The 15,530-nt window shown below is 31.5% G+C and overlaps 3 protein-coding genes across 3 annotated transcripts; 1 reads left to right on the top strand and 2 right to left on the bottom strand.

Moving 5' to 3' along the window:
• Positions 1-1,374: 1,374 nt before the first annotated feature.
• LOC114179768 (protein BREAKING OF ASYMMETRY IN THE STOMATAL LINEAGE) lies at positions 1,375-2,852 on the bottom strand. The gene is made up of 4 exons (XM_028066219.2): positions 2,627-2,852; positions 2,168-2,511; positions 1,851-2,083; positions 1,375-1,618 (listed from the first exon to the last, which is right to left on the bottom strand). Exons 1-4 carry the CDS (start codon positions 2,682-2,684, stop codon positions 1,510-1,512), a joined length of 744 nt encoding a protein of 247 aa, XP_027922020.1. The 5' UTR covers positions 2,685-2,852; the 3' UTR covers positions 1,375-1,509.
• Positions 2,853-3,830: 978 nt separating this feature from the next.
• LOC114175992 (isoaspartyl peptidase/L-asparaginase-like) lies at positions 3,831-5,473 on the top strand. The gene is made up of 4 exons (XM_028060865.2): positions 3,831-4,080; positions 4,160-4,393; positions 4,475-4,561; positions 4,704-5,473. The coding sequence occupies exons 1-4, from the start codon at positions 3,919-3,921 to the stop codon at positions 5,187-5,189; spliced, it is 969 nt and encodes a 322-aa protein (XP_027916666.2). The 5' UTR covers positions 3,831-3,918; the 3' UTR covers positions 5,190-5,473.
• A 2,915-nt stretch (positions 5,474-8,388) lies between these two features.
• LOC114179323 (hexosyltransferase GAUT11-like) lies at positions 8,389-12,283 on the bottom strand. The gene is made up of 2 exons (XM_028065624.2): positions 11,890-12,283; positions 8,389-10,214 (listed from the first exon to the last, which is right to left on the bottom strand). Exons 1-2 carry the CDS (start codon positions 12,043-12,045, stop codon positions 8,760-8,762), a joined length of 1,611 nt encoding a protein of 536 aa, XP_027921425.1. The 5' UTR covers positions 12,046-12,283; the 3' UTR covers positions 8,389-8,759.
• Between the last annotated feature and the right edge of the window lie 3,247 nt (positions 12,284-15,530).

The following is a 15,530-nucleotide window of genomic DNA, read 5'->3' as shown; positions in this document are numbered from 1 at the left end:
GTTATACACACACACACACACGTATTGATTTGTGGACCTTCCCTTTTTCACACCTGCGAGCTGCAACTCTTATGGCTGACAATGCCAAAGTATTAATGTAAAATTTCATTTTCTGCTCCCAAGTTGTTTTTCGGTTAATACCTTGTACAACCATATCCATTCAACATACAAACAGGTGGAAGTTTGAAAACCTACAACACTATTTTTTCTTGAATGAAAGAAACGGTGATGACTGATTAGTTACACGCCTTTTACCTCTCTGCGTCGACCCAGTTGATGATTATCTATTTTCACTTATGTTTATCTATTGACTCTTCTATAAACATTTGATGGTGAAGGTATTATATAAGATGATATAATATTTCAGTAAAAGCAAGGTAAACATTAAACAATAGTTATGGTAATACAATGATAATTTTTGCCAGCAACAGAAATAGTGATAATGTGTTAGTGGATGCTATAACTAGATTTTAGGAATTTAATTTAATGAATCAGTTTCAAATTTCTACGTTTTTACCGATTAGAATTAGAATCGTAAAAAACCAATTATCATAGAAAATAGATTTAGAAATTTATAATTGGATAGTAATGTTAAAATAAGTTCATACTTTAATTGAATCTTTTTTATAAACACTTTACATTAATTTAATTTAAAATTTAATATCTAAAAGATCTAATGATATATATTGTTTCTATTGCACGCAATAGTCCTACGTACTTTAGAAATTGAGATTTAAGGTAGTTTAATTACTCTTTCTTCTTCTATTTTTTAAGGTATTTTTTAAGAACAAAATCATGATATCTAAAGTTAATAATATCTCGGATGTATGGTGATTGACTTAAACGATAATTTTTCAATTTTTCTTTTACAAAAAAAAATCCAATTCACATTTCTAAATGTTTAAAAATACGTTTCAAAATTTACTAATATTTTATTTATGATCCTTGTATATCTTATTAAATTGATTAATACAACAAGATTTATTCAAAGAAGACTCTCTCTCCCTAAGTAACTCAAATATGTTTCCAAATATAGCCGTTTTTCCTAAAGGTTATTTAGTATAACATTCATTTTTTTAATTGTCATTTACTAAGTTCACCCTACCCACCTCAATGGGTTGGGATTCAAATTCAAAACTTCTCATACATTTGACCTACGCATTTCAACAAAAGGAAGTAATATAGTAATACAATATTAAAGTTGCTATAGATTGCAGCAGGAGACATTTCTAGCTTAATAACACATTTGATTATCTTATTCTAACATTGTATTTGGTTGTACATTAGATATGATAAATAGCACATGAAAGTAAATTGATGCATGTAAAATCAAAACAAACATTGTATTAAATTTTGAGTAATTTTCATGAATTAGACGTGAAAATTTAATAATACATAACAACGGATTGACTATGAACACAAGTACAATTTGGTAGCTGACTACTATCTGGACAAAAGAATTCATTCTTGAGAAAATACAAACATAATAAATAAAAGAATGTGATGGCATCAGAATCTACAACACTGAAATGTCACTGCTCTGGACTTGTGCTTCCTTAGGTGCAAACCTTCTGATTTTGGCATTTGCACTGGGCTTCCAATCCATTCCCAAGCTAGCCTGTGTTTTTCAAACAAAACCACCAATTCCTTCACAACATCAACACCATTGCTACATTTTCATTTTCACATGAACTAGTTAAATGTTTTTTACACTGTCCTTTTTCTAATCATAATTGAACTATTCCTTTGCTATTTGTGTAGTGAAATTTACTTGCTGGGATGAATCTAATCTACCTGAGATTATTATAAACACACACTTTTAATGAAAATTCCAACAAAAATTAACTTACACAGGGAAGGCAAAAGAACTTCTATTGCCTTCAGATTGGTCAGAGCTTCTTGATTCTGCAGACCCTTCAGATTGTACCATCACTCGTTCCTTTTCATTCAAGGATAGTTGAGGGTGGTGGCAGTGAACTACAGAACCTCCACCACGTTCATCATTACGATGCTGCCTAAAGTTTGATCTTTTGTCATGAATGTTCCAGACACTGCCTTGTTCTTCATCCATACCATACTTCAGCTGCTAAAGGTTATCAAAGGTTATCGAACAAAGCCAAAAAGGGTAACCGAATTTTATGATGTGCAATGAGTACTGCATGCATACCTTCCTATTCATTGGCCTTGAACTTTTCTGCATTTTATTTAGACCTTTGACAAGAACCTCAGAATTGACTCCTTTGTTTTCTTGTGCCACATCATTTCCAAAGCAAAACACTATGTAATCTTCATCTGCAGAGAGTGACCAACTTGAATGATCGAACTTATTTCCTATGGGAACCCCACCAACATCTTTGTCTTTAATTATTGGATTGTTCACGTGTTTCTTGCTGCTGCATTTGTTGCTCGACCGTGACAAATTGTTGTTGCAGATAGTGTTGAAGTTTTTTTCCTCGCTTTTGTTGAATGTCATGCTTTTCGCTGCAGGGGGTGAAGTCAGTTCGTGATCATCTGCCAAAAGTTCAGAAAATTGTGAGAGAATGTGAAAAAATGTCATTTTTTTTTATCTTGTTTAAAATGTATAGCTACAAAATATTAACCATGGAAATTAGCTTTCTCACTTTACCTAAGGGCAACCAGCAAACATTGAAACATGATCCGAGTAGACATGTCATTGTGGTCATGTTTTGTTCTTTGTCGGGATATGATGTCAGAAAGGAGATATGACTCACAGGAAACAGACTAAAATTAGGAGAATTTGCTTTGGCATCAGAATTTAGATAAGGGAGTTACAATATTCAGTCCACAATGACTAATGGGGAGAGAGTGAGAAATTTGACCACAAAAACCAACTGTCACAATTTCATTTTGCCAATTGAAACTGCCCAGAAATTAAAGAGAAAATGAAGATGAAGAAAGGTCATTTACATGGCATCTTTTTTAATTGCTACAATAAACTAACATAAATTAGGAGTAAACGTACCATTATTTGTGCCTTAAATTCCTGATCAAATGTTTCATTTTGATGTAATAATTAATGGATTCTTACAGAAAAATAAATAATGATAGCATTTTAAAAAATGGGTTTGTGGTATGGTCTCCTCTCTTATACATTTTAATTTTTATATCTAAAATATAATAAATATATTCCCTTTTAACTGAATAACATTAATTTATATTTTATATATTAAATCGTGTTTTAGTTGATATGTGAAGTGAAATATATCAAATAATATAAAGATATGATAATTGTGCATAAAACCTAATTTGTTTAACACAAAAAAAAAATTCAGAATTAGATTAGAAAAATTATGTTTAGAATAATGAAATAAATATTAGAAATAAATTTTAAACTTAATTCAATCCTACAAAATCAGTTTGTAAAAAGATGAAGATTATACTTATTTATATATTATAAATTAAAGTTATATTTAATCGATGTGAAATTTTTAATATAACTCTCAAAATATGATGTCATAGTTTATCACCGCTTTGGAAAGACCGAGAAGATACTTTTTATTAAATGATTTTCAGTTCTCAAATCATGGATGAGGAGCATGTTCATAGTCATCCCACCACTTTCTCCACATTTTCACAAAAATAATTGAAACCAAATCCCACCTTGTCCCTTTCTTTTGCATGCTTACGTACATTGCAAGGTTCAGTGTTTTTCTACGAATGATCTTGATTTATGATTTTTTTTTTATATTTATAATGGAGTGTTATTAATGTTTATAAATTAAAAATAATAATAATCGAAGATGAAACGGGAATGGGTTATGTGAGAGTTTATATTTATCCTTGTTTACACGCATTTGAGATTTGACGTGTGAAAGTATGATATAATAATAATAATATTTTGGTAGTTAAGAGGGAGTCATCTTCACGACAGAGACACACTCAACAAACAACACCAATATGGGTGGGGCCATAGCTCTACACGGCGGCGCCGGCGACATCCCCCTTTCACTACCACCGGAGCGCCGTCAGCCACGAGAGGAAGCCCTCCGCCACTGCCTCCAAATCGGCGTCGAAGCTCTCAAAGCCAAACTGCCTCCTCTCGACGTGGTTGAGCGCGTCGTATGTATCGTCACAACTACGTATTAAGTATTTATAATGGTGATTGATTGATCTGTTTTGTGTTTTGGAGCGTGTTTAGGTTCGGGAGTTGGAGAACATTCCGCAGTTCAACGCGGGAAAGGGATCCGTGCTCACTTCCAAAGGCACCGTCGAAATGGAAGCTTCAATCATGGACGGCACCACTATGAATTGCGGAGCCGTTTCCGGCCTCACTACGGTTGTCAACGCCGTCTCTCTCGCTCGATTGGTCATGGAGAAAACGCCTCACATTTATCTCGCTTTCGATGGAGCAGAGGAATTTGCACGACAACAAGTTACTCTCCTTTCCTTTCCCTTTCTTTTCATCGTTACTATAACTTCAATTTCTTCGTCATTAATTATTCTTTCTGTTCAGGGCGTTGAGACTCTCGATTCAACCCATTTTATCACTGCAGAAAACATTGAAAGGCTAAAGCAGGCAATAGAAGCCAATAGGGTCCAGGTGCTTAATTTTGAAAACAAACATGCATTTACTCTGCTTATATTTTATTTCTGTCATACTTACATGTAGGTTTTTTCCTTACATTATTCGCCTAAAAGTACTTTTTTTATTCTTCTTACGATGTTGATTCATATATATGTAGATTGACTATACCCAACCTATCCAAAACGATACTAAGAAAGAAACAGCAATTGGTAATGGTGATAGTCAAATTGGAACTGTTGGGTGTGTGGCTGTTGATGGTAATGGAAATTTAGCTTCTGCAACATCTACTGGTGGACTAGTGAACAAAATGGTTGGTCGAATTGGTGACACACCAGTCATAGGTGCTGGTACCTATGCTGATGCACGTTGTGCGGTTTCAGCAACAGGCAAAGGTGAAGCAATAATACGAGGAACCGTGGCAAGAGATGTCGCTGCTCTGATGGAGTTTAAGGGACTTTCTCTCGAGGAAGCTGCGACTTGTGTTGTGCATGAGCGAACGCCAAAAGGCACTGTTGGTTTGGTTGCTGTGTCTGCCAAAGGAGAAGTTACAATGCCTTTTAATACAACAGGCATGTTCAGAGCATGTGCTACTGAAGATGGGTATTCTGAGATTTCAATTTGGCCTGCACCCAAATTTGAGTGATCTTTTTCTGATTCCCAAGCTTAATTTATTCTGACATTTGATGATGCTTCATGCGCTTATGTCAAAGGAAATATCTAAGAATGCTTTTTTTTTTTTTTTTCCTTTTAACTTCAAACTTCAGTGTCAGATTGTCCATTCTGTGATGAAATTAGGGTACATTTTAAGTTTAGCAGCAAGTGCAGAGTTCAGTTCAAAAACAGAAGTTACGGAAAAGTTTGGTAATGTGATAAAATGTTAACTTTGGTGCGGTAAGACAGGAAGATAAAACTATCTGGCATGGTTTATTTCTCCAACCACTGGTTAATTTCGGCATTATGAGATAGGTTTAGATTAATTTGATGTATCAATTGTTGATAATTGATAGGGAAAGTTGTAATAAACCTCCCTCGTCTAAAATTCCGAACAAAGGGTGACAGAACTACTAACTTCCGTAGAAGAGATTGCCCCATTTGAGAAAAAGAACAATGTATAATGATCTACCGTAAACAGAAGAAACTCTAGTACTTTATCTCATGAACTACTTACCACAGTAACTATAACATAAATTGCCACTAAAATGAAATTACGAGTAAACATTCAATTTAATCTTATGAAAAGAAAGGGAATAGTGTTTTCATTCATAAAAGAAAGAGCAGTGATTTTTTGAGGAAAAAATTATAAAGAGAATATGAAGAATACAGCAATGATATTCTTTTTGGGAAAAACTATCATATACAAGTATGGAAGAAGATAAATGTGTTCAAGAGATTCCTTACAAAATCTGCACAATTGACTAATCAAGGTTTTAGTAAAATAAACATACCACTTTCTCCAACCATGTATTTTCAGGAAGAATTTAATTAGTCAAATAACCACTTTCGTGCATTTTATAAATATTTTCCTACCATTAGGTGTTAATAGACATTAATAGGAATGAGGAAAATTAATTCTTTGATATATTTGTTTGATTGCATGTGTGTTGAAGATTTAACGTAGCTATAAGCATGTCAAATGTTAAATGGCATTAGGTTGAGTTACTTGATATAATATTTGAACTTGCTTAACACGCTCAGTGCCGAAATTGATTAAGAAGGAAGGTTGTTAAAAGTTAATTAATTTGATTCATACATGTTGACTCACCATCACAAGTCCTTATAAATTGAATTAAGAAAAAGTTAACCGAACCTAATTCACTTTGTATGAGTAAAAATCTATTACTTAAGTTAAGCCGCTACATATTTCTGAGTTAGGTGGACGGGTTAAGTTAACATATTTTATGCTGTTTTTCTAACTCGTTTCATATATAGAAGTAAATTCACTCAACTTAATTCTAATTATCAAAGTGTTTACCTATTCAAATAAACATTAATTCTAATTATTAAGTTATATTATAGAGATAATATATGAAAATCAAATTATCAATATATATAACTTGACAAATAAACAAATTAAGCATTAAAATAATTCAAATAACATCCAATGATATTTTTGTTTTAAAAGAAATTAAAATATCATCTTCAAGGTTAACCTATCTTTAATCAGACTAGAAGTTATTTAATGTACAAATTAAGTAAGTTAGATTTAATTTATTTTATATTTAAAAGAAAAATACTTTTGAATTTAACCTTAATGAACCTTATGATGAATCATATTAACTTACATGTTAAAATATTTGATGGGTTGTTTTGTTAAATGTTATTTTGTGAAACAATTTATTTTTTGTTTTTTATTATTTATTTTTTACACTATACTTATTCGACTTTTATTTATAGTTTTTGAAGAACATTTATGCGAAAATAATTTAGTAGGATAATGAATATGATTGTAAAATTATATTTATATTTAGATTATTTATAATTATTTACTTTATTACCTTATTTACCTGGTGGTTTAATTTATGTATTACTCATTTTTCATTTTTTTCTCCTTTTAACAAAACCCAACTATTTTTTTTTTCAAGTTCAGGACAAATTATATTGGATTAACTCATTATAACAATATTATTTATTAAAATTGTGAAAATTGGTTCAACTCAATGATTTAATGAGTCAGGTTGAGAAAATATTAAATCCAATTTATATTTGGGTCAATTTGTCATGATTCAAAAAGGTACAATAATTTTCTTTTGAAATATTTAAATAAATACACATGTCAGTTTGGTATTGTAGATAATTAGAGATTCAATCCCAACCGTTTGACTTTATATATTGTTCATTTATGACGAAGTAAATTCATTCCATCTTTCATTAAGTTTTTTCTTTTTTTTGGGTGATATCAACTTTGGAAGTGTGTAACATTTTAACAACTATTTTCAATAATTATAACGTTATTATCGTGAATCACGGTTAAGAAAAACACAAATTGAAAAAAAGAATGTTACGTCATGAGAGAAAAAGAAAACTACAATTATACCTATATTTAGCTGACAACAAAATACGAAAGTAGTTAACAGAGACTATTTGTTTTTTTAAGGCTTAAATATGTTTTTGTTTTTAACTTTAACCGAAAATTATAATCAGTCTTTTTTCAAAATTTTGATCTAATTTAATTTTTTAATTTTTGAAATACATAAATTTAATCTTTTTAACTAAATTTTATTAAATTTATTTGATGTTTTAAATTCTTTTCTTAGATAACATTGAAGCCAACATGTGTTAAACGGTTTAAATAATTATCATGAAACTTACTTAAAATATGAAATAAACTTAATAAAATTTGATTAAAATAAATAAATTCACACATTTTCAAAATTAGTAAACTAAATTAGACAAAAATTTAAAAAATAATCTAATTCTAATTATTATTGAAAATGAATTGACCAAAAATTTATTTAACCTAATTTACTTTATTCTATTGCAACTTTAGTGATTTGATGAAAGTTGCTAAGACGTTGTTTGAAACATGCTTCCGGTCTAACCAGTTGTGCTATTATGTAAATTAAAGCCGAGGAATTGAAATGGTAACCAATGCTGTCATTGTCCTACCATTGTGGTAATTTACTTACTGGTTTGTTCCTCAATCCTTGTCTTTGTTCCACAAGTTGCCTAAAATCAACAGTGATTATAGAATCAGCTTTGAATTGGTTTGCCTTACCCTTGACAGATACGTATTCTAAAGGGATCACAACACCCAATAAATCATAGTTGGTTTAGCAAATAAAGTTGCGTTCACATGGAAAAAGGGAACTGTAAGATTTCTGTAACCCATAACACGAAGGAAAAGGGAAAAAATGTTTTCATTCGATTACATTGCTATTTGAAAGAGCTGATAAATTATTACAAGAATTACTAAAGAACAATCATTCTACCACTTGCATAAAGGGAAAAGATAGCCCTGCCGGCCAAAAATGGATTTCTCCCATATCTCTTCACCTAACGCATATAAACTTTGTAATGTATAAGAAATCATTCTGCTTCCTTTCAAGATTGATTCAAAAGAAAATTTGGGGAATAGATAAGAGAGGGGATGAAAAATAATTCCTAGCAAAGTAAAAAAATTCTACTTCTGACTCTACATTTAGGCAACCAAAGATCAAGAGTATAAAATAATCTGAGATTGCATAATCCATCAGCAATCGAGAAGTAGTGCATTTCAACTTGTGACACAATCTTGAAGATGAGGGTGACTTTGATTTATGTACTTGTCCCATAGGGGCTTGTACCTGCCTATGGCTAACTTCAACCACGGTTTCATGTTCCCGTTGAAGTGAATGACTGCCGCACTTTCAATGAGGCGATTGTCAATGTTTAGGTCATAACCCAATCCTAAAACATGCCATCTTCTGTCAAGTGGCTCTGTCAAACCATAAAAACACAAAAGAGCAGGAGGAAGTGTCCCCAGCTTCCAGAGTGTCCCATCAGCATTCTGGTCCTGCCAATAGTGATATCTTCCGGTCACATTTGCCTTCCTCCATGCAACCAAGTCAAAAATGTTCATACCAAATGCCCATGCACATGCCTGTGGATCAAATCTCGAGCTAATAACTGAATTTGAGAAGTTGATATACTTGTAGTATCTATGAAAGGCTTCCAGACAAGTTTCCACAGCACCGTTCACATTCCCATGCAAATCCAGTGAGAAAAGTGGGGTCAGATCCTTCTGGACAACAAGGTCATCATCCAGGAAGACAACCTTCTCAAGTTGCGGATAAATCTCAGGGATGTAAAACCGAAGATGATTCAATAAAGACAGATACTTGGGATTCCGCATTTTGGGTTCAACATTTAAATCTTGATATGCTCCAAAATAGAAGGTTCTTGAATCAGGATTAAGGAGCTGCTTGACAAGAGGAGAATAAGATGCATTCAACCAATGAAACTCCTCAATGTTCTGTATCTCTATGGTGGCTCCTTTAAAGTCATTACGTAGGAACCATGCTAGCATTACCCCATAACTGACTCCATTAGTGACAATGTGAAAGACCAATTGCTTTGGATGGTCAGCATTGGAGACAGTTGAGTTTACAACTACAGATGTTGCCAGTACATTATCTGAAAATATGCAGAAATGATAGAGATTGTTGTCCACAAGCCGTGGGGAGTTTTTCCTCTCATCTGAGAGTTCCTGCAGGGAAGGCATCCTTAGCCAATCAGACATGAGTTTCACATTTAGACAGTGAAGACTTTTGGGTATTGCTTCAGCTGCTATTTGACCAAACACGGTGCTTTGAACTATTGCTGCATTGGCTCGCTCTTCTAGAGCTTGAATATGTGATCTCATGGTCACTATTGTGGTTGCAATGTCATAATGGATATCTTGTGCCTTAAACATTAGAAGAGAAAGGCTTCTAATAATTGGCTCTGCTTCCTCCAACGTGATGGGCTCACCAGTGATGGCCGCTTTTGAAAGCAAAAGCTGGCAATTTCTGATCTTTGAGCTAAGCTGCCAGGCAAGGTGAAGATTGTTATGCTCTTTGGCAATAACCACATAAGCTTTGGCCAGAATCATTTGTTCTGCTAACTGTCGTGAAAATGATGTAACACTTAAAATCTCTTGAGTAAAATTCAAACTCTCCTTAGCAAATTGTTCAACTCTTTCATTTCTCTCCTGCAAAGTAAATTAACATGCTCCATCAGTATCCAAAACGGACAAATAAAGGAATACTTGTAAGTTTTAACAACAGAAAGTGATATTAACTAAAAGGTAACAACAGTAACTAAGATATATGGAGATATAATATATCTCTTCCAGTGGTGCATAGAAATGGATAAGTTCTGTGGGACTCTAATTTAAGGTCTCTGGTCTTTCACTTCTGTAGTCTATTTTACATGCATCAGTAGTCTTCAAGACCCACTCTTTTACACTATCAAAGCTTATTTAATCCTGTTTACTATTTCATATTGATGAGAACCCACTCAACATATGCTTTTGATATCAAACAGAAAATTGAGTTTGAAAGTAATTTATGCTTAAAGAAGTAAGTGCGTACATTTAGCATCATGACCCGATTTGGATAAAGTTTTTCATTAGTAATTATAGAAGAAATGAGAGAGGGTAAAATAATCAAACTTATCTCACAAGTTAAAATCAAGTTATACACCTCAATTTTGGAGAAATTAGATCAAAGTTCAGAAAAGGCGAGGTACATATGTTGAATTCAGTTTATGTTTAGAGAAGTTTGATTTAGTTTACCATTGCATTTCCTTTTCTCCTGTAAGTGTTTATCGATAAGTTTATCCAAACTAAACTCAGTCATGAAAACATTTCCTGAAAAGCATGTCAGCGATTTAGATATTTTCCTGATTGTTGGATGACTTCAAAGAGCGTTAGATGATAACCACAACAAAGGATGGGAAATAATAGAATGATTAAAAGTTTATCTTCATTCTGACTAACTACGTATCTGGAAACAGGTCAAATGAACAGGATATGGATACTAAACATGACACGGAAGGCGGAGTCAAATGAGTAATAGATTGTTGTTGAAAAATAGAATAACTATCGAAACAAGTCACAGGTTTTGGTTAAATGAGAAACTATGGCATAAAAAATTCTTAAGATTGGGTGGCATGTGAGTGAACAGTTGAAAGGGGAATGATGTGCAAGTAAATACAGAACTGTTCCCAAACCTAGAAATTACTGCCTGCTTCCCATTTTAGTAGTTAATCACCAAACGATCTCCACCTATAGTACCAGTTCTCTAATCTCTTAATTCAACAATAACCAATTTCCATTGCTTCGTATTTCGAATACGATTCAAACACAGATTCCAGTGTACCCAATGTACAAATGAAAAAAAAAAAAATGATTTAACAAGCTAAGCTAAAGCCACTGGTAACAAAAGTAAACAGATTCAGACCATATGAACAGAGTCTCTCCCTCCAAAAACCCATCCAACCATAAACGCTAGTATTGTTACTTGTACAGATAAACTCCTCCGAAAGGAGCAAGTAAAGTTGAATTCACCCCAGATTTGATATAAAACGCATAGTGAGCTCATCCTACTAAAATTAAAAAACATAAGCACTCTTGTTGGCTCACTGTAGAGAAACTTCATGTATCACCAAACTTACGGACACTGGATTACCAGAAAGGAGCAGGCTAATGGCGTGAAGCTAGTGAATAAGAGTGAATAACCGAAAAGACAAGATTTGAATTAGGATCTAACGAGTGGCATCGTAATGTTATCCGGTAAGTAAATGTAAGATATAGGTGAGTATGGTATGAATTAGTTGCGATTGGGAATGGAAAGAGAAAAGAGAAAAGAGAAGTTGAAAGTTACCGGCAAAGGATAATGATGCGGATCTTGGTGGTGGTGGTTGTGTTGGAGAAGGAAGAGAAGGAGAGCAAGGATAGAGGAGAAGGCGAGGAGAAGCCAGATCCAATATGAAAACCTCCGTCGAACCGGGCGCCGATAATCGGCAGCCCGTCGTCGCATCTTTCACCGGTCACCACTCAATCCACAACCGGCGGCAGCCGAACAGCATGAATTAAAATTCAATTGTGGATTCCAATTCCAATCTGAATCTGACGGCACTTCCTATTGGAAAGAAGCATGCAATTGCGAGGCTTCACTCACTGTGGATTCATTTACTCCCTCAATGAATCAGAGACAAAAATGATGAATGATGAATGATGCCATCAAATGAAACCTACACACATACACACATAGAGGTTGAAACTTGTCACTTCGGACTCTTATATTATTTCTTACACTTAAAAACACTCCTTGCACTCTCAAAACTCAAATTTCATTTATTAATACCTCGCCTATTTTTTTATGCAAAGAAATTTATTTTCTAATATAGACATATTTAGTGTATTAAACGTTAGGTAAAGTTTTTGTTTTTAGAAATGAAAATCGAAGTATTGTTTAACATTTTTTAAATTTGTGGAAGTGTATTTTTTTTTTTAAATTGTAAGGGTAATTTATTTACCCCTTTGGTTTTCTAATTAGAAAATGTCTTGTATCACATTTTAACTATCACCTTGTGTTATGAATTTTATTTCTTTGTATTATTTTAATCCTTAAATATAATTACTCAAATATTTTAGTCTTTAAAGTGATTAAATTTTAATATACTAAATTGATTTTAAGTAATGAAATTCGGGAATTAATATAAAAAGTAGAATAGTTTTGATTGTCTCTCACAATATGCGGTCAAGAACTTATTATCATATCACACCATGTTTTAAACGAATCGGATTAATCTTTCAATAAGAGTACTTAAATTATAAATAAGACTATATTATAATATATAAACGAATATAATATTTTCTTCTATATCTGTTTAATGAAATTAAATTAAACTTAAACTTATTATCTTAAAAATTTATATTAAGATTTAAACATGTCATATAATTCACTGTTAAATTTCTCAATTTTTAACAGAGGCAAACATCTTGAGTCGGTCTTGGCATTTTCAAAAATAAAATAATAATTTAGTAAGTTAATAAATTAATTAAAGTCAACAGAAATTTAGTCAAAAAGTTAATAAGTTGAAAAATTTTACTTTAACAAATTAATAAGTTCATAAGATATTAAATAAATAACTTGATAAAGTGAAGGAATAGAAAAAATAACGAATAAATATGTTAATGAACTATTAAATAAAAAGATAAATGAATAAATAAATAAATAATAGATTAATAAACATGTATAGTTCATATAAATGTGTGATTCATCATATTTTATATTATTATCTTTAGAATTTTGGTGCATTATGTGATAAAGTAGATGCAACATATTATATAGTTGCTTCTCCATTGTACATTCTTCGATGAATACCGATGCAGGAAAAAGATATTTACCCCAGTTATTTTAATTATTTAACTTCAATTTAAGAATCGAATCTTATATTATTGAGAAAAAGAATTACCTCTTTCTACCTCGGTTTCTAACCGAATCATAATTTATAAATGTTTGGATATCGTACAACCGAGACATAATACTGATTAAATTTGAAAAAAAAAAATTATAATTGAGGGATACCTCTAATTCTTACTGATGGATTATTGTAACCTTTTGAAATCTCTCTGAGTCTCTTCCTCACATTAGTCCACATTGGTATCACCTAAAACAACCACAAAGAGAAAACAAAGCAATCATAATAGTTAAAAAACATAAACTGCACTAGACGTATTTACATATTACTGCATCAGTATTGATCATAAAAATGAGAAAAGTCTAAGTCTAAGTCTCACATTGACTAGAAATGAAAAAGTAGAACACTGTATAAGGATAAAGAAATCATAAACCTATTGTCTTAAGGTTTTGAGTTGAGAGTCGTGTCAATGTTTTATGTGATTGGGCTCAAGCCTCATTGTTGTTATGTTTCCCCAGTGAAACTCCCTCTACTCCCACGAGAGAGGTGATAATCGCAAAAGAAGAATACAACACAAGACCACAAAGTGCAAAGGTAAGTTAGTATACAAAAGAGTTGTCATAAGACAAATTATGTGTTTAAAATGTTTTAAATTATGTATGTTTTTAATTTTTTTTAATTATATGTATCTTTTGAATTAGGTCGTAGTATATTAAAAATTAATAAAAATTAAATTAGGTATTTTTTTATTTCTTTTATAAAGTACAATATTTAATGTTAATAAATAGTAAAACATAAAATCAAATATAATAAAGAAAAAAAATTATTAAAATAATTTTCATTTTCTCTTGCCATTGTCTTTTGAATTTTTCATATGTTATATTCATCTCTTACCGTTACCTAATTTCTTTTGTTACCAAAGAAAAAAATAAGTTAAACAGAAACTCATTATTTCTGCTATCATTTTTTATATCTTTTCTTCCATTTTTAAAGAAAAAAAAAGTAATTTTTTTTGTCTCACTTGGTAGTTAAATACTTGTTTAATATTTAATATTATTTTTTATCTCATGACATTATGTATATTATTTTTTATGGATATAGAAGAGTAAGTAATGTATTATGTGATTTTTTATAGACAATTTTTAAGTGGACTTGATTATCATAATTTTTTGTAGTAGTTATGTCTCTCAATTTTTGAATAGATTATGATAAATTATTTTTTAGTCTTAAACTTGTTTTTTAAATATGTATATTGATGAAAAAGATGAATAAATTCATTTTTTAAAATTGATAAAAGAAAAGTGAAGATCAAAAGAAGACAATATCGTTGCTTATCGTATAACAATGAAAGGAAATGTTTGCGATGACTTTTGAATCGATATGTGCACATTTGTAAAATGAAAAATGAATCTTTTGCAGATAATATGGTTAATTATATTGGGGGGAAAATAGCTGAAAAATTTAGTTATGGTTGAATTATTTGATAAGTTCTAGAATATGAAAAAACAATGGACAATCATTTAGATATATGTAGTTTCTTTTATAGTTATAACTATACTAAATTTTGTATTCATTTTTATTGAATTAGTGACATTAATGTTAAATATATAAATTTTAAATATATTATTTTGGCTCTCCTACAAATTTTGGTTAAGATTCGCCACGGCTCGTTTGAGCGACAAGTACTCTGCTTAAACCAAAGATTCTTGCTTGAGCTAAAATTAAACAAAAACAAAAAGAGCTACAATGGCTTTCTCGCATAAGCTAAAGATTCTCGCTTGAGTGACAAGGCTTTCACTTAAGCTAAAGATTTCGCTTAAGCTAAAGATTTCGCTTAAGCTAAAATTCAAACAGAGAAAAAAGTGAAATTTTGACTATTTCTACCTAAGCTAAATTTCTCTCACTTGAGCATTAGGGGCTATCAGCTTAAGCTAAAAATTCCCGTTTAAGCTAAAATAACATATTTTCACCTATTCTCAGCATGCAAAACCATAAAACATAAACCCCCACACTTCACATGTACTCATCAATTCAGTACATCAAAACACAATTAACCACAATAAGCAATTCATTTCGAAATTTCAACCAAACCTAGTTT

Source organism: Vigna unguiculata, chromosome 3 (assembly GCF_037176805.1).
Source record: "Vigna unguiculata cultivar grain cowpea cultivar isolate G323 ecotype 2 chromosome 3, ASM3717680v1, whole genome shotgun sequence".
Classification (NCBI taxonomy): Eukaryota; Viridiplantae; Streptophyta; class Magnoliopsida; order Fabales; family Fabaceae; genus Vigna; species Vigna unguiculata.
Note: the sequence above shows the minus strand (reverse complement) of the source record. Positions and strands in the feature narration are given on the sequence as shown.